A 20,272-nucleotide genomic window follows, 5' to 3' on the forward strand; every position below is an offset into this window, starting at 1 on the left:
TGAGAAGGCAGCAACTAGCAGGGGGCGTGGTGACAGTGACGTAATATTGTTTGCAGTACAGGCTGTGTGTATTGTGAAGTTATGATCACTGATCAAGGTCGATACTAACCGTCAGGTTAGGTCGATACTACACCGTTGGCTAAATTTGTATTGACAGACAGGTCACAGGTGACTAGACATGTTGAACTTGGTTTATCTTCCACGAGTGTGCGATAGATAGACCTGTTTCCCCTGTAGTTCACAAGTTCAAATGACTGTAGTCGGATTTGTAGATGTTATTTTCGGCGCGCGACACCGTCGTACGACAATGTTGTGTACAACAATTTACTGAACAGTTTTCATGGAAACGTTGACACTTATCAACAGTTATTAACAATATGCTTCTTTACATAAAGTATCTAGAAATATGTTGTGACACTCACACACCCCATGGCTTTAATAAAGTAGCCAGTAAGTAAGCATACATTTATAAATTAACAAACTTGATTGCAATAACAATCTGTAGCCTATGTTTTTAATTGCTTATTTTATTAACATCAAGAAACACATGAAAGGAAGAAAGTCAAAATGATTTCTAGCTGACAACCATCTGGAAATGGAGGCTTTACATTCAGTACACAGGCTTGATCTTTTTAATGCCAGAGCTACATTTCAACAGGTTAGTGAGTAGTACAAACAAAGCTATTTACAGCTGAACAAAATTTACATGGGGTAAAAATGCATTTCATTTTTGCACCCTCACCATGTTTCTTTAGTAACTCAAAAACAGAAATCCACTTACAAGAAGACTTCAACCACAAAACTGTAGACACCCATGGTCAAAATGGGCCTGCCCTTTACAACAAAGTCATGAGGAGCTGACTCATTGACAGGATAGCTTTAAGGCAGACAAATACTCATTTAGGCTTAAATGATTACATCAAGGCAAGCTTTAGCAACAACAACAAAAAAACAATAGGAGCCTATCAATGAGATTCTATCGATGATGGGTAAACTTAGAGGACCTTTATGACCCATGGTAAAGAAGCATTGTGCTGAAGAGAGCATGGTCATAAAACTGCTCCGCCGTGACTGATTTCTGGTGCTCCAGTTGGCTGCCTGCATTGCCGTTAGAAATAGTCTCAGATGTGCTTGCGTAGATATCTTGATGGTAACGCATGATGTCCGGTTCCAGTGTTGGGTCACACCCGTTTGGGACTTGGGGTTTGCAATGACCATTTAAGGGAATATCCTCACCAGGGGATGCACCTAATGCTGAACATAAGACAGAAGGGTCAGACACTTTGATACAGTTCCATTTGACTGATTTAAGAGCTCTGAACGAATTCATCGTGATCCCAGCTCAGAATACTAAAAATGAGAAAACAAAAATGTTTTGCACAATTATCCCATAAGGTCTTAACGGGCTGGACTACACATGCACAATACCGTGGCAGTCTTTGATTCGACTCATTCTTTCGATTAACATTTTAAAAACACACTGAAATATCTCAGTGAACCCTCCTAGTTTAGACAAATGATCAATACATTGCAACGTAAAAACTCCAGAGAGCCTTATGTAATTGCACAAGACCGGGCCATAGACCTCGACTGCAATAGCTGATCTACTTTCCTGCCCTGGCTGACATACAATCAGACATATGGCACACTGCCCTAGTTTTGCTGCTCTCCTGTTCGAGTCAAGAGAAGCCAGAGTACATGCCGACATCTGCATGTGGCATAAGCACAGTGACACACCAAAAAGGGGGAGCTTCAAAGGCCTACATAGTACATAAGTTAAACTCGCTACAAGGAAAAAGCAACTGTTGATTTATTCACAATAAACAAATAAAATAATCTCAAAATAATTACCTGATTATCTCAGATACTTTGAAAATTCAGAGATTAAATTTGAACAGTCGGGTCTTGGAAGTTGCACGAAAACGCATGAAAACACAACACAATCAAAGCCCACCACAATAATTCAAATTAGTCAACATTTAATGAGGTTATTATTAAGTACAAAACTAAAAATTGCTCATTGGCAAAAAAAATCCAATTTGTACCAACAGTAAGATAACTCAACATTTAAAGCTGAACAAATAGGCACCACCATTAATGTAAGAGAACAGTTTGCCAAATGGCACGAAGCAACTAAAGATGATGAACGTACAGTATATTAGCTGGTACTATTCAAGACAGCTAATTCAATTTGCTTTTTTACTTTAAAGTACAAATGCATTCAAATTGCATTGAGCAGAAACATTGATTCAGAACTGCTTGTCGTGAATGGCCAATTTCTAAAAGAATTCTATCAATTTATGGATATACAGTAACGTGCTAGGTACTGTCGACATTCAGGCCTTTTTCTATTACCGAGTACACATCCATTATTCACACCACACACAATCAACAATATAGCACACGGCTAAAATGGACACAAAGGAATAGCACACGAAAGCCTCCCAGCGACTATATGTCCTAGTACATCATACAGTATAAAATCTGCACAGTGAAAATGTTTATACTTTTCAAGCTACATTCATGTTATGCTTTGGCATAAGATAATTATTTAATAAAATATAAAACAAAATAGTACGTATTACATGAGAGTAGTTTAACTAAATAAGAGCAGAGCAGAATCAAATTCTGTCTGTTCAGACAAATTCTGTTCCAAGAAAATGCTTGCCTTTTTGTTTTGGGGAGCGAACACATGTACCGTCATGTCATGTCATGTACTCCAACAGAAGGTAAATTATAAATTGATCTCTCTAGGTCTGCACCAGCACTGCTAGCACTAGTACACATCCTTATGTTGAGATTAATGGATGATCACTCAAGCATCAGACAATGAAAAACATCTAACACAGCCTCTGATTTGTCGCCCAGCCTCAATTTCTCGTCCTAAAGCAAACATGACCTACATTCACACACAGTGCTAGGCAGAAGGGTGTCACAGGAATTCTGCTCCTCTGTGTAATCTAGGACATCTTGCTGTAAAATTGTGCAAAACAACATTTATTCCCTTCAAATGTCTTTTTTTAAATCTACATTACAAATGTAGGGAACTAGGGGATTGTACAAGAACTTTATGTATAAATTTGAATGTATCAAAGTTACCAATAAACAATACTTTTCAGAATACCCTTTCCACTAAAATCTCAGATAGCATAAAAACAGCAAAATCTACCTCTACACCAACTCCAAGGAAACATATGCCACTATGTATACAATAGTCAGGACGAATGGGAGTGTGACAACATAAACTGCAATTAAACGTTGTTGTGCGCCAGTCTCATGCGCTGAAAATGAGACGCATTAGGTTGTAGATCTTCCACTCTCGGCACGCAACACCTACGCTCAACAACGTATAAATTGAGCAGCACACAATAACCATTCCCCCTAGAGGTAGGCATAAGAGTTGGTGCAGCGACACGGAATCTGCATTGAGGCCACAGTGATGATCTCCAGCTCTTTAGGCGGAGGCCTTGATCTTTCTGCTCCCCCCTGCTCCTCCCTCTGGTCTATGGGACCTGGCCCCTGTGGTGGAGTAAACCCATTCAGCCCAAATGTAAACGGTCCTGCTGGCCCACCTGAGCACACAGTGTCTGTCGATTCCATATTCACACATTCCATCTGGAAATCTCCAGCACCACCAAGTGGCCCATTCCCATTCAGCACTTGTGAGGGTATATCCAAACCTAAGATTCGACAGAGAGGAACGAACAGAATTCATTGGGATGTTGCAACAGAGCCTCTCCATTTACTCAAACATTTGGAAACCATGGTACCAATATTGCCTAATGCAACAAATCTCAATGTAATAGGTCATACCAGGTAATATCATCCATCTCTTAAAAGCAAGTCTTTTGCACGTGCGCAGGAGAAGACCAAATGAGGGCCCGAACTAGGCTTGAGCGGACCGAAAGAAAACTCCCGCAGTGTCTTCAAATGCAAGAAAAAAAGTAAATCAATGGGAATTACAAGAGCGTTTCGGTCTGTTAGAACTTCATCAGCATAACAAGATAACATGATGAAGGTCTAATATACTGAAACGTATATCCATTAAACATTTCTTCTTACATTTGAAGAGTGTGTGCAGGAGTTTTCTTTCAATCCATCTCAATCTGAACACTATTTCACTGGTTCAACATACTCCTTTCTAAGGAGGTCAGAAAAGTCTGTCTGACTAAATACAAAACAAAGAATTAAATTGGCTGATTAAATATAGTTTCAGCATTATTTTTTCAGACTGAAAAGACATGCAACGCATTGTTCCTTACTCTCTCTCACAGACAGCATTGTATTGCTTAAACGAACGATAGCAGATTTCACAGTAGATCACGTATATTAACACCATTTCTGCCGGGATTAGGTAACAACACGGCAGGATATCGCGCCGTTCAACCCTTATTTTGAAGATCCAAAACACCGCGACCGGATGTGTCAGCTTAATGGCGTGTGTTGACTCTCGACCGGACGTTATTGTCTGCCTGGAGCATGATCAATACTGGCCGGCGCCATCACTACGACCACCAGGCTCCGTGCAATAAGCGTTGTTTTGACCAGAAATGCCGCCTGGCGGGAGGGGCATTTGGAGACTAAAGCGACTGAAAGCGTGCGTGCGTCCAAAGATGGCGAAGCCCAGGGTCTAAGCGAACAACAGATAGCCATGCGAAGCTAATGTGAGTATACTCACATTAGCCCTTCCACTAGATCGGATTAAACACATTTATACAACTGAATAAACGTAGGCTACGCATTTTGGCAGTGTCGCTTCCCGACAAATAACGCAGGCTATTATTTATATATATTATTATATTACTATTATATAGTATTTTGGCGGAGAAACGGGTTAAAATGAAATTATCTGAGCTTATGATGCGCATTTTGTAATGCTCAATGAAGTACACTCGAGACTTCAAAAAAGAATAATCATCCAGCTTTTGTTCCCACCACACAGGCACTACACACTTAAAAGATTCCATTAGCGGGGCAACAACCTACCATTAATTCTCGCCTTCTTGTTCTGACTGACATCCATGCTATCAAACGACCTCTTTCTGTTGGGCATCCCATTCAGGAAGCTGGACCGTGCCTGGACTGTGGGCTGAGAGTGGAGCCCATTCTGACCACCAGTGGCTTTCATGAAAAACTCATTGAGCTGGGTCTGGGACTGAGCCAGGTTCCTCTGCAGGTTCTGAGCATTGGAGAGGATCTCTGCACACTCCCGGAAGCCCTGGGCATGGGCCAGGTCAGCAGCAGTCAGCCCAGTGGCATTCCTCATACTGCACAAGAAGACAGAGTGTTAGAGAGACCCCCCCCAACATTGTTTTGGCACACGCACGCACGCACACACACGCACACAGTCTCACACACACACGCACACACACACACACGCACACACAGTCTCACACACACACGCACACACACACCCGCAGACACGCACACGTACACAAACTGCCTGTGCTGCTCTATGCTCTCATAACCTCGTCATCTTCATTTGATGACGATTGATCCTTTTAGATCATTTTCATCTTCTATAAATATCAATGAAATAGAAATGTGGACACAATTTCCAAAGTAAAAAAAAATTGGAAAGTAAAGGTCTGCTGCAAAAGGGTATGATTAAGGGCCTGAAGGAATGCGCCAGTTTAAATCAGTACGTGACATAATCTGAACCTTTGAACAAGAATGCGCGTTGATTTCACCAAAAGCAGATGGGAGTGAAATCCTTGCAGAGTGCTTCACCTTGTCTGAGCAAAGGCTGTAACATGAAGGACGATTCACCAGGGAGGGAAACACGCCAAGCATTTTGCACATCAATAACACCTCTGAAGGATATGTGCACACAATTCATGACGACAGTAGAGTTTGTCGCAGTGTTTCTTGAAGTTGCGAGTGTGAAAGGTGTACAAAGTGATTCAATTACAGTGCGAGTGTCTGATTAATGTTATGTGCAAAGATATATTGTATAAAATGTTTGTGTAGTGTCAGATTATAAAAGGAACAAAATGTGGGAAAAAAGGTCAGCGAGGCTGGCCATGGAAAGTTTAAGAACTTTCCAAGAAACATGTTACAACGGTGTATTCTCTGCTTCTGTAAGACAGTTACAGTCAAAGGCTTCATAAGAAATTCCATGACATCCAGAGGGATGAAGGGAGAAGAGGGAGAAGATGGCATGTGATCCCCAAGCATCCGAATCATAATGTCTTCTTGGCCTATGTGGGTTTACACTTTGCTTGGATGCTGATAAACAAAGACAAAATAACATTAATATAAGCTGACAGAATCCTCAATATCATCATATATTAATTTGGATTAAGTTGTGCGCAAACACATACAGTTGACTTAATCGTACCCGATTGCAGCAGGTGTCCTGTGGTAATTTGGATGCAATTATGAATGAGCAAACACCAGTGATCATTGTCATCACTTTACCCAAAAGGGTCTTGATGACATTTTTTAGATTTCAATGCATTTTAGTCAGTACTGTGCCAATGTCACCGAGTATACTAGTTTTTCCATCATCAATGTGGATACGGTAAGACATTAAAGAGGGAAAGCTAGAAGTAGCCACATTTTATAATTATCCATTAGTTAAACTATTTGACTGAGGATAGTTGTATAATTAATTTAAAACAAGGACTTGATTATTGCCGTTAATGTACTCGGTGTTAATTTAATTGAGAATAAAGGAAGATTTTACGGTGCATGTCTGGCTAACGTCTTGGACCTGAAGTTTGTTACACTTCAGGCCAAGGAGACAGCCAGGAGACATCAAGAAAATATCCAAGGTCGAATGCCGGACACAAAATATTTTCTATGGGCATTGGGCAACCTGAAAACACAACTGCACTTGTTCCGAAGCTAATGTCATTGCATTCTGTTGCAGAATGAGTTTCTGGCAAAACAAGCATGTCTTTGTCAAAGAAACAGGGCTGGGCTTCTGGCCCACGTGTCTAAGCTTTCCCCTCAGATTGGAAATGACTGCGTTAATTAATGTGCACTATGGATTCTGCAGGCCATCTCAGAGGGCACTCAACGAAAGGGAAAAGTGTTGACAGAGCAGTTTCTGATGGGAATACACACTAGAGTAGAAGTTCTCAGTGCTCATTTAACCTGACAGTAGACACATGTAATATATTTGAATGTGTATGGAATAGGTGTTCTGCAATCTACAATGGCATGATTCAAAAACAGGTTATATTCAAAAATGAACCTGTTAATAAGTATATAAGTATATAATAAATCTATATTAAACCGAGTGACATTGTCATCCATACATTGGCATCAGAAATGCATCTTACAAATGGTAACCGTTTGCTCATTCATAGTGTTTATAAACTGTTCTTATCTAAACAGGGTGCAAAACAATGCAACATTTTGAGTAAACGGTGCACATGAAAAGAATCTGTAGAATAAAAAACAAAAATCACACATTAACTTGCATACACTTCACCCGCCCCCAAATTAACGCTTCCAAGAAGATAATACGCTTTGTAAAACTCAAATACAAATTATTTTTGGGGAGCTGTAGATAGACAGGTCTCACTCTAAAGGAATGGGTAATCTACTTATTCAAATAAAAGTAACATATTTGTTTTAATGCATTATGCTAGTTCATTTTGCAATAAAGTTTTGAAATTGGGAAGGTTTGGCTACAGAATGTTATGTCAAAGTTGTAGCAATTGTGTTCGGTTTCCTTTGAAATAAATATCTCAGGTACTTATGAATTGAGTACAAAGGACCACAATGGAAACAAGCCCATGGGGCTTTTTATTATACATTTTTGATTGTACTACCAGTGTATAAAGTATTCAATCGATGAAATATTGTTTCATTTGTTGTTTAATATAATTTAGGAGTCAAGAAAACTAGTTTTGTTCTTTTGACAGCAAACACATTTCAACAGATCAATAAATTCACCTTATACAGCAATGCTGAATGAATTGTAAGAGCCACAATGTGAATATATTATTTACAGATTTTCCATTAGTCTAACTAGTTAATTTCCCTTTAATTTGATCAGTTTTGATCCCAACATAACATTATAAGAGTCATGAGATGACCATGTAACCTACCTACATTTATACCCATTATGAAAGGTATGTAATGCCAGAGCATCTAAAATCTAGAAAAGTATTGCAAATATCTAAACTGTAATTATATACATTACGTTACCTGTATTTGTAGAGCCTACAGTACATACTGGTAATTGTGACCGAGCTGGATTTTCCCTGGTATCTATTCTTAATACTTAGGGGATACTTAATATTGGGGATCTAATGATAATAAACGATAAACTCCTCTTTCTCTATCTTTATCTTGTTCAGCCTTTAATTTGCTCTGCAACCAGCTGCTTTAACAACCCAACTTGCCCTCAGGGTCAAAGTTTTATCTTAGAAAAATAGTCTGCATTCTGGATCATATTCCCATGGATATTTATTCATTCATGACCATCAAACGTCTCCTTTGTTGGCAAATATAATAAATATTTATGGGAGCAGGATCCAGTGTGAGTGGATTCTATGTTGTGTTCTTCTATCCAGCAGCTGTTATCATTTTGATGTTGTACAACGTTTTATCTCATCTTATTAACAGTTGGGGAGTGATTCTCAATGTCTTGGAAATGTCATCCAGTTAGTGAGAAGGGGATTCTACATGAATTTGAAGCAAATAGAAAGATTCAGTGCTTCCAGAATTGATTCAAACCCTATTGTTAATTATTGCAAAGTGCATATGAAAGCTCTCGTCTTCTATAGCTGTAGATCCACAGCTCTCTACTACTTACATTGTTAAAACCAAACATTTATTCCTGTAGCATTATTTAAGATACCTAAAGTTATATTACAATACACTGAACAGCTCAAATGATAATTCCTTTGAAGTGAGGCCTGAAATCTGTGCATTTTTCTTTGAGAATTGATATATATATTTTTCTTTTGGTATACCAATTAAAAAGGAAGCGTTAATTCTTCGTAAATGCCTGATATGCTTTGCTTTCAGCCTTAGGCACACATCTTCCCTTGCTATCCTCTAATCTGCCAGAGGAAGCCTAATATCATGCTACACATCTTGAGACTCACATGATTAAACCTGTCCACATAAAGGGTTCCTATGGTTAGTTAACAAAATTAAAAACAAATAAACAGTAAACAAAAATAATAAATTGGAAAAACTGGATACAGGAACAGTCATGGATAATAAGCAAAGCATGCAGGTCTAAAATCTTAAATTATTTTGTTTTGATTCATAAAGTCCTAGCATTAAAACCAATCACCGCAAGAAATACCTCAACAGTTTGCCAGTGTGTCGATAGGAAGCGATAGTGAGAACACTCAATGCCACAACAGTGCAGCTATCCCAGGGAACGGGGCAGACTCTGCAGTGTCTATTCTCCCCCTTTTCTAGGATTACTTGAAAAAACCAAGTCATTTCGAATTCAATGGTTGCAAAACATTAAGACGTACGTTTCTGTTTCTGATAACAGTACAGAAAAGTATATATATATATATTCTTTTTTTCTTTTTACTGTCACTTTCATAAAGGAAAAGGTGACAGATTAAGATGTCAAAACAGACTATGATATCATTGTATTGGGTTAATACTGTAAGTGACATACAAAATAAAACAGTTATTTTCTATGAGGCGAAATATATTGCACAATACAATGACAGTGAATAATAACCATAGCAAGAAGATGATTGTTAGCATTAAACAGTTAATAATATGCGGCTGTGCCAATCTAGCCTGTCTCACTGAGCTGCTCTAGGCTTTGCTAATTGCACTGCTCTACCCAACTGCACACTATGCGCTATTCTAGTTTGTCCTAATTTACTAGTGAACGACCGTGATACTTTGAGGCTCATGACACCAAAAGAAAAAGGAAATAAATATTGTTTTACACGGTAATATTACCAGTGCACGCAGTCTACAACGTTTTCATGGATGTTTTGATTTAAATGTTTTCTTTTATAAAAGATAAGTTTGTGAATATTTGATCTGAAATTCCATTGGCAGCCAGAAAGACAAGGCCTGCTCTTGAAATAACTTGCCTACCGATAAGAGATCTTCTGGAATATTGTCAAGAAGTGGACCTCTCCTCAAGGGTAATTTCTTCAAAGAAGGAACACACGCAAATGTCCAATTGATCATAAGGCCAACAATGTAGGAAAATAAATTGAGGGACAAAAAGGAATCTCTTCAAAAAGGGAACACAAGAAAATGTCCAGTTGATCATAAGGCTAACAATGTAAGATCCAGGTGGGGCAGAACGTGAGAAAAGCAGCATGTTCCTTTTGTTATTTCACTTTTCCAAAGTCTCTTTCAGTTTTCTCTTCCACTAAATAAATATAATGCTGTTGCCGTGAAAATTTGCTATGCTCCATTTTCTCATCTTTTCAGATTCTACATGCGAGTAATTCATGTACTGTACTAACTTAGGACAGCACAGCAGTGTTGCTTGCTTAAGCTTCAGGAATTTAGAGTCCGTATGCCGAGTTTGTACTGAATACTGTATGAAGGAAGCTGTAGTCGTTTCTTTTGAGTTCTTTAGATGTTACAGATCCTGGGAAAGAGTCAATCCATTTCCTGCGTTGGAAGGGACTGAAATATTGCCATCACTGTCAGTTAAAATAACAGTGAGTTGACAGAAAGAAAGCAGTCATCCTGCTGTGGACTAAAGTACCCGGGGAAGAGGAGAGCATGAGATCGGATCCAGGATTGAAACGGAAATAAGGAAAGAGTCCCCTTTATTGGCAGAAGAGGGTGAAAATGCAAGAGCCAAATTAAATAGACGGCACTATCAGGGGGCTCATATCAATTCAAGTCAATTGACGAAACAGGCCATCCCTTTTCTTAAAGCAAAGATGTCCCACTCTCCCAAGCAGGATCAATTTATATTTTGCTTATTCTATGTGATTAAAGAAAATTAAGATGAAGTCAATTCTGTATTAATATAGTGTGATAGATGTAGCATTTGAAATAAACTTGCCATATTTAAAATAATTGAGCCTTAATCGCTCTGCTTTTTAAATTTAACCAATACACTCGCCTTTTTGTCAAAAGTAACTCAATGTGGCAACTAGATAATATTACACACATCTGACTATAAAAAGCTACATTTATATTTGTGAACATCTGAGTAAAGCTGATGTGTATATTAGTTAGAAATATAATAAATGTTTATTCCCATCATCCAACTCTGTTATCAGAATATAAATGTAAAAATGAATAAACTTGATACCAAGTAAGGAATAAAAGCTTAGCTAAGTTCCCTGACATTTGGAATGTATGTTAGGGAACATGGGGTATATTACTGCATAACTGTGGGGCAGCTGTGGCTCAGGAGGTAGAGCAGGTCGTCTATTGATCCCTTGGTCGGCGGTTCGAATCCCGGCTCCTCCTCCTGTCCACATGTTGAAGTGTCCTTGGGCAAGACACTGCCTCCAATGAGTTGGTCGGTGTGAGCTTGCCACCATGGGGGTGTGAATGTGGGAAGTGAGGACGCTGGCATCGACTGTTCGCCGCTTCACCTCCTGAATGAATGAACCATTGTAAAGCGCTTTGAGCACTTGGAAAAGCGCTATGAAAATGCAATTCATTATAACTGAAATAAAGTCCAATTTGAATCATGGTTGGTCTACTCTATAATGTATGTTGTTACCATGGCCTATTAAAGCAATTTTGTTTCAAATCATTTAACATTGTATTATTAGTAGGACTTTGCAACCGAAAAGGTGCTGCTCCTGATGGATGCTTTTACATAGCCTTTCATGAATCAAAATCAAATAGAGCAGAGCTTTATGAATTAGGCCCATTGTTTTAATATGACATTCCGAGATTTCCGACCATAGTCTCGGCTTGTCGACTTTCTTAAGTGCAAGATTCTTCATTTCCCTGAATCACGTCAACAGCAATATGGCAGACTGAACCTTTGTAACGTTGTGGCCTGCCTCTAAACATCAAGTGGAAAAAAAGCACATTCCCCAAGAAAAATATGCCAGCATCGAATGTCCGTCAGAATTAATTGACCCATACTTCCATTCAGTGAATTTGAATAAACTAATTTCTCAGCATGGTCCTTTTGGTATGATAACCATGAGTATAATGCATGGTCATAAAATGTACTACTTTTCTGCAGCATTTATTATGTGAATATTACATTGTCGACACCCCGTCATGGTCACTGACCTCGACTACGCAGATGACATCGCCCTATTCTCAAATACAGGAAGGAGAAAGGAAGGAAACTACTACCGGTACTGGCAGTAGACATGGAGGAAGACGTGCAGGAAGATTGGCCTCAAGTTCAATGCCAAGAAAACAAAAAGGTATCGACAGTCAAACGGACAAAACCATTGCCACTGCGGAGGAGACGGCGCTTGAGACAGTCGAGGACTTCAAATACCTCGGGGCCTGGACTGCTTCAACAGAAAAGGACCTGAAGGGCCGGAGAGTATACTTCCCTGGAATGCCTTGCATGGGAGAAGACCTTAATAGCTACTGTGGAGTCAGTACTGCTGTATGGGGCCGAGACATGGACCCTCGCAGCACAACAGGAAAGAGCCCTGGATGGAGTCTACACAAGAATGCTACGAATGGCACTAGGTGTCACATGGACGGGCCGCATCAGAAATGTGGACCTCTATGGGGACCCACCACGTTCATAAAGTCAGAGAGCACTGGGCACTGTGTCAGGCAAGTAAATTGACTATGGGAGTCAACCCAGGGCAGAGCCAGGAGGGGCAGGAAGCTCAAGAACCTGATGTTAAGAGAGGAGAGTGTGGAGGGCAGCGATCCCGAGTGCCTCTCGCATCGGATGAGTCGGATCGTGGAAGTGTGTGCATATACTTACAGCTTTTTTCTGAAAAGGTACAGCCTTAAATTTGAACATGTACTCACTGCACAGTTTGTGCTGGTTTCAGATTTTTCCCTTACTAGTTGTGTTATGTAGTTGGTTAAAAACGTCTATTAAAAGTTTTTGTTGATTATTCTTTTGTGATGGAACCGGGGAGGGTGGGGTATACTGTATGTGGGGGTTCTATGTCTTTATACTTGAAAACGCTATAAATAAAGTTCGGTAATTGTTGCGCATATAAGGTATGTAATTATTATTATTATTGAGAATCTATGTTGTCATTTAAATTTAATTCTAAAATTGAGTGTTAAAAAAAAAATAATAATAATAATGTCATGAGCCTCTTTCCCACCTAGCTGGCATTAGTTTCTCATCCCAGCATTCTCTACATTCCTGGATCATGAGCTAAAAAGGAAATGGCATGATAATAAACAAAACAATTTCTGCAGGAAAAAAAAACACATTACATCATTTGTATTACTAAGTGTTATTCAACAGTTGATGACCAAATGCACATTACCTCCACTAAATCAGTCCCGATTCATTGTATATTGCTTTTCTAATTAAAGCCAGGGCTTATTAAATACAATGTCACCTTTGTTTACAGCGTTCCCATGAACAATAATTGAAGCTAGGCTTCCTCTCTGACACTTTTACAACAGAATTGTCATTGATGAAGAAAGATTTCTCCATTTCGGCATTCTTCAATGAAATAAAGGGATACCAGAGACAGAAAGTTAACAATGTAGGATAGGATGAACCCAACAGTTTTTCATTAAAAGGGACACTTCACCCCTTTTGCAACCAGATCTTATTTTAACGATGTTTGAGAGACAAGAAACACTTTCCTGGGGGTTTTTATGTGGATAATATGTGTTTTTAGATATTTTAGAATTTCAAAGTGTCCACGGGCCCATGATGTCATGGACTACATGTTGTCTCAGTAAGCCAGCCCTCCCCCTATCCACAAGGCGTGAATCTCGTTTGTGTCCCAGCATAGGCATGGTAACGCCCCGCCTGCCTGTGATTGGCCTGCCGACACGGACCGTCTTGACTGTCCTCCGAGACGCGAGGTTACTCCGTGGTGAGAACAAGAGAATGACAGCTTGGCACGCGCGGCAGAATGCAGCCTTGTAACTTAACTTGTAAGTTCTATTTTTGCAGAAGAGGCAAACTAATATTGTGTATGCCGTTTGCTTTGATTGAATAATTGATTGAACATGCACTCAGTAATATGATTTGGCTCAATTGGCTGTGTTCTAAATAAAGTGTTAGTGTTGATTATCGTGTATTAATCTAATTATAGTTAACTAATACTATTACACTAAAAAAGGATAAAGCCTTTTTTCAGTACAATAATGTTTCAAGTTTAAACATGCAAACTAACTACACAATAATCAACACAAACACTTTATTTTAGAATACAAACAAATCAAATCATATCACGGAGTTGCATGTTCAATCAATTATTCCATCAAAGAAAACGGTATAAACATTAGTTTGCCTCTTATAGTTATAGTTCTCTTGTATCATACCGTACTTGTATTATTTCCCACCACGGAGAGTAAAGCCCCACAAACACCGTCTGCGAACGGCGTGCGTCAAAACAGCCGCCTCCGTTATTTTCAATGAACCTATCCCACACCGGCGGCGTCCGACGTGCGTTCACGCCTCGCCTGGCGCTCCGATACGCCACTGTTCTATTTTCCAGGCGTTGCTGCCGCGCGGCAACGCCTGTGTCGCGTCGCTGCGCACCCGGTGTGTGTTGGGCTTTACCTCGCATCTGACTATCCAGCATTATATCCACATCGGAGGACAGTGTCGGTAGGCCAATCACAGGCAAGCGGGGCGTTACCATGCCTATGCTCGGACGCAAACGAGATTCACGCATCCACAAGGAGGAGCAGTGCACCAAAGCATTATGGGAATTGTAGTCCAGGAGGGAAGTGAACCCAGTGTCCATGACATCATGAAGCCCATGGACAACTTGAAATACTGACATATCTAAAAACACATAAAAACCCCCAGGAAAGTGTTTCTCGTCTCCCAAACATCATTAAAATAAGATCTGGTTGCAAACAGGGTGAAGTGGCCCTTTAAGAATATCAACAATGTTGACATTCTTTTCATCAGTTAGTGGACTTGTCAACACAAACCTGGTGAATATTAACAGAATTGGCAGAATATCCAATTTCAGCATCGCTTTCACATTTTTCTCATTTGCAAATTGCAAACAGCACAGTTTCACCTGGTTATGACAATTACTGTCCAAGGGAAGACCGTTAGCTACTTACTGTAGGCGACACTCGGTCTGAATTCAACACAGTGCCAGCCTGCCAGGACACTGATTTTGTTCAGATGAAAAGGCATACATAGTTCCATACATGGCCATAAAGAAAATAATTTAATAAAAAGGTCATTTAAATGAAGTTGTATATTAAGTTATACACAATTGCATTTACAAATAAACTATATTAAAAGCCTTTGTTATACTTTATATTTTATGTATCTTACAGTGATGGAGATATTTGTGCATACATGTATGGAATGGAAACTAAGGTAAAAAGACTTTACAAGAATATTACTTTGTTTAGGCTAACCTTATTCTGAGCAGGTTAGAAGTTATTTTAAGAATTTACCGTATATAAAGAGTCATCAATTATTCAAGATTCATACCACAGGATTGGTGGGTTTTGCAATCATTATAGTTTTGGTAATGCAAAAGTAAACTACAAACATCTAGTTTCTGGAGAATTCAGACACCTGAAGATACAAGTCTGTAGGTCCAATTGAATCCAAATCTATTCAATTTATCACAATCTGTAGCCTGTTGATTTTCTTCAGTTTTGATATTTTATTTTAGAAAATACAACCCCCCCCCCCCCCCCTCTTTTTGTTATGGCCTCACAGGCCAAGGTTATGACACTACATTAACTGTCTACTAACATGCAAATTATTATTTTAACTTCTTAATTATCAACAATAAATAATGCATCTCCTATTCCAAGCATTTAATTGTGTTTACAATATGAATAACAATTGAATCATTACATTTGATAATTTGTTAATAGACTCGCCTTGTTTATGTCATATATATATATGCCATATAATATAGACAGGCGAATCGCCTATCTGATTTAGGGTACGGTCACGCCAAAGTTTAATTCTACCTATAAGGGCGGATTCTGACAATGCTTTTAAATTAGTTTGAAATTGATTTTAAAAATTACTTTTTTCCCCCCAGAAATCCGTGAATAGCAACAACTGCATTGCATTGTGCATTTCCATTGAAAAGCATTGGGAGAATCTACCCTCATAGGTAGAATTAAACTCCGGTGTGACCAGAGTAATCTAGTAAGAGAGTGGTGAGTGTTGACTCCCGTATCATTGTAACAATGGAATGCGGAAGTGCTCATTCTATCTCAATGGGATAGTTCCAGCCATAGGAGCAATGTTTGGAACTATAGCCCACAGTTACCCGCTTTGCGGAGAGATCAAAGCGTGTCGCTACTCTCCTACTCTAGTCTACACACAGAAATGTAGCCTCTTCATTTGGGCAATGAAATATGCATACACTGAGGAAATGTACATTTGGTCACCAAGTCCAGCTGGACAGCCCAGCTGTGTATAGTGTAAGATACTAACAAAAACAAACTTTAACAAAGAAAACACTGTGAACTCAACAAAGACCATGCAACATGGCTTACTTTTATAGAAATAAAAAAAACATTGGTCAACCTTTACATTAAGTTGTTCTCTCTTAAATGTTGAATTTCAACTGTTTTGACTTGTTAATTGTCTGATATGTATACCGGTACATGACTACATGTTTAATACATAATGGCAACACAGCATTTCATAAATCTGTGCCAAGTGTAACTAACTCTATAAATCTAATTTGTGAAGTAGTTCTTCATCAATTCAAACAGTTAAGTTGTTTTAACTGTAAATGTTATTACACACAGAGGACAACTTAATGTGAATTGTTGCAACATTAAACAACAAGATATATCACGTTTTCAAGGGAGCCCCACCAAAATTGCTGATATTCATCAAACAGTTCACCTTGTGGTCAAATTATTTCGGTACTAGGCAGGCTTGTTAATATTTTGTCTGGTACCTGCGTGAACGTTTATTTAATGGTGTTTTGCCTTTCACTTGGCATCCTGTCAATCATCCTATGGTTAAAGAATCTTGACTACACACAATACTGTGTGACCAACAGTATCAAAGTCTAAATGGGAGAGAGTAGGACTCTATAGTACATACAATTGGCAGGTAAAGTGCCTTATTATTGATGGCCTGAATCTGAGCTTCATATCAATCTCTCTTGGCCAACCTCATTATACCACATGTTTACACTATATGTACATTAGCCTACATAGAATGAAAGCCTGTAGCCGTTTGAAATTCTAGACTTAATGCATCATCTTTGTGTGGTTCACATATTTCAGATTATTTAACATAATACAGTTTAGAACTTTAGATTGCTATCCGTGAGAAGAATGATTACATGCATCCCTAGATCTACCTACTATACCGCACAGTATTACTCTAGTCTACAATAAACACAATCTCGTATTTTCATTTTTTTGCTTACGTTTTTGGTGGTGATCCCTTTTAAAGGTGTGGTTGAGATGCTGTACAGAGAAAAAGAGAAAGAGGACACAGAAGAGTGCTGTAACAGGACTTACTCAGATTTCGCTCCCTGAATCAAGAGAGCGTTGATGCACTCCAGACTGCCCGCACGAGCAGCCTTGTGGATGGGCGCCTCGCCCACATAATCCTGAAGGATGATGACAGAGATCCATCGTCATGCAAAGAAAAACATATCGCTGTGCACAATAATAAAGGGACCAGAGTCTCAAGGGGGTAATCAGGATGTGACCGCAGCCTGGACAACACATAATTAGTAAGATGGTTGGAGTGAGAGAAAATAAAAATAAAAAAAGAAAGTGAAGTGAGTGAAGTAGACAGAAAGAGAGAGGAATATTTTCAAGACACTCACTACTCTAAACAAACAAAAACAAAAAGTAGGCCATGTTTATTAAAGTCCTGTGTGGTTCTAGTAATAGCAGATGGCTCTGGATGAGAATTTAAAACCAAAATAGGGTTAAATAATAAATATACAAAATGCATTTATAAATGTCATAAAAAGAATGACTCAAAGTGACGTAATCCCTGACAAGGAGTCATTATGTAATTGTGACCCACTACTCGGAATACTCTCTCAGCATTGCGAGGAATAAAAAAGGTATCTAGCCAAAAGTGGCAGTTATGATGAAGAATATGAAAATACACAAGAATGTAATTGGAAAAAAGCTCAAATCTCGTCGATACGTAATCTGAATATAGGTCAGATGGAGAAGACAGCGGTAGAGGTTAACTTGTGACATAAGAGTTAAGATGACCCCCCCCCCCCCCCCCACACCACAGTTCATGATGGGATCAGGCTAAGGATCAGCCTCAAAGCCTGCTCTTTTCTTTTTACTCTTGGCATGTGCATGCGACACGTCCATGTGTGAATCCATGTGTGATTTTTGGGTTAAAGGATGTCACTTATAGCTGTACCGTCTACCATTTATCCACGTACTGTGCTCACTGTTAATTTAACCTCTGCACTGCAGCCTTTACATTTAATATATACATGTACAATTACCATTTGGATATCAAAGTACCAAAGTTCTAGGCATCTCGTGTGGCCATATACTGTACCTGTCTGTTGATATCAGCACCAGCTTGCAGTAGCCATAACAAGCACTCAGGGTGGCCCCCGAAGGCAGCGATGTGAGTGGGTGTCTGAGCGAACCTGGAAGTCATAGCATTCACACCACAGCCCACCTGGACCAAACGCATCACACACTCCAACTGTAACAGAAAAAAAGCCAAGGCATTAATGTAGACAAGAGGGGGAGATTCGGGAGAAGTGGAAAAGTTATAATTCATTAGAAGCCATAAAGTGAAAAGGTTATTGGATGTTGTTAACGCGCTGATTCAATCAAACAAAGTATTTTTATTTGTACAAATACAAAGCAAAGACTAGGCAGTGCATTTGTGTGTGACAGTGTGTGTGCCCCATAAATGTATGCTTCCCTGGTCACATTTTGTGATGACGTTTGTATTGTGTTGATCAGGGTAAATTCAGTCCATCACCATCAGTCATACCGTCCATTATCAGACTTGGAATAATTTATTGGGTGAGTACACATGCCGTGCAGAGCAGATTGAAGGCCTATTATCCAGTTTTAGGTGATAAGGTCGGTAGTCACTTCACCTTTATCACCTGGAAAGTTATGAATAGGCCTTTATGCCGCACATGTCACGCTGCTAACCGCGAGCGGAGGGGACCGCTCTTCTATGGCTGTGTATTACATCATGAAATGTATGTAAGATCACATACATTCTAGGGCTATATTTTCATTATTTTCTGATTGAGAAGGCACTGTCGTTCAGCATAAATGCCCGTCCAAGTCATAACAATTACTAGCTCTGATCCATAATGCTCTTAACTAATGCTCTAACTAATGCGTTGCATCTATAAATGCAACGCATTAGAGCTATGGACCAGAGCTAAACAATTACCTATCGGGACGGATCGTCCCATTTTCCAATTGAGTATTATTCATACAAATATTTAGGCTACTGTGTTAAATAATCACTAATGCCCGTTAATTTTTCTTTAATCATGTGGAATGATTTGAAGGACCATTGCCAAACATCTACGTATAGCAGCAAGTTTATTTAGCAGGGTGGCGAGCTTGGCGTTGCCGCGTCACGTAGTCACTTGCCTGTCTAGTTACCGAACGATGAATGGTCATCATCATTTTTTTTAAATTAAATATAAAGATTCCATTGAACCGCCAACGGCAACGCCTCCCTTTTCTGCGTGGTCCTGCTACTGCTGCTAATGGCGAACATACCCGGAAACCATTCCAAATGCATTATCCTTTTTTTGGGGGACAACGAACGAACATTTAACTTTAATAAAGAATAGTCCACCGAAGAGTGCGGCCGTGACTCTATAACATAGTATAGGCACCTTTCCAAAATGCGCAGCCCAGTGTATTGGTGTCCAGCCGTAGAAGGTGTCTTCCACAGCCAGGTCAGCCGGGTTTGTGATGCACTGAAGGAGAGAAGACAAGGCACCGACGTCCCCGTCTCTGCAGGCTCGGTGCAGAGGGAACCGAACATTCAGTACCTCTTCGCTCGAGAATCCAGATTCAACGCCCACCGACATTATTACAGCCCCCAAAAATACCACCACAAGAAACAAAGGTGATTGTTATAGCGATAGGAGAACAGAACGATAGCTATTGTTTTATATTCTGTTGTTAAATGATGCCCATACATACGCCGCCACTAGCCTGCCGTGCTGTTTGCTTCTGCCTGACAACACAAAGCAGGGCAGCACTCAGTCTGTCTGTGTGTGGA

The 20,272-nt window shown here is 39.5% G+C and overlaps 1 protein-coding gene across 2 annotated transcripts; it reads right to left on the reverse strand.

The window, feature by feature from the left end:
* Positions 1 to 546: 546 nt before the first annotated feature.
* Positions 547 to 20,226, reverse strand: ankrd10b (ankyrin repeat domain 10b). Of its 2 annotated transcripts, XM_080786665.1 has the most exons (6): positions 19,881 to 20,226; positions 18,557 to 18,709; positions 17,536 to 17,627; positions 4,987 to 5,267; positions 3,573 to 3,680; positions 548 to 1,254 (listed from the first exon to the last, which is right to left on the reverse strand). In XM_080786665.1, the coding sequence occupies exons 1-6, from the start codon at positions 20,076 to 20,078 to the stop codon at positions 1,007 to 1,009; spliced, it is 1,080 nt and encodes a 359-aa protein (XP_080642791.1). In that variant the 5' UTR covers positions 20,079 to 20,226; the 3' UTR covers positions 548 to 1,006. The 2 variants fall into 2 exon arrangements, with proteins under 2 accessions (XP_080642792.1, XP_080642791.1); XM_080786666.1 differs by lacking the exon at positions 3,573 to 3,680 and having other exon boundaries at positions 547 to 1,254.
* Between the last annotated feature and the right edge of the window lie 46 nt (positions 20,227 to 20,272).

This window comes from Protomyctophum bolini, assembly GCF_963924005.1.
Source record: "Protomyctophum bolini genome assembly, chromosome: 16".
NCBI classification, from domain to species: domain Eukaryota; kingdom Metazoa; phylum Chordata; class Actinopteri; order Myctophiformes; family Myctophidae; genus Protomyctophum; species Protomyctophum bolini.

Bases quoted from the DNA above. Each gene is read 5' to 3' on its own strand.
- ankrd10b (XM_080786665.1), bottom strand. From the start codon at position 20,078: ATGTCGGTGGGCGTTGAATCTGGATTCTCGAGCGAAGAGGTACTGAAT. The intron at 5,268-17,535 runs GTAAGTCCTGTT...CTTCTTGTGCAG, and splicing joins ATTCAGGGAGCGAAATCTGA to TATGAGGAATGCCACTGGGC. The intron at 1,255-3,572 runs GTGGGCCAGCAG...TCTTATGTTCAG, and splicing joins GACAGACACTGTGTGCTCAG to CATTAGGTGCATCCCCTGGT.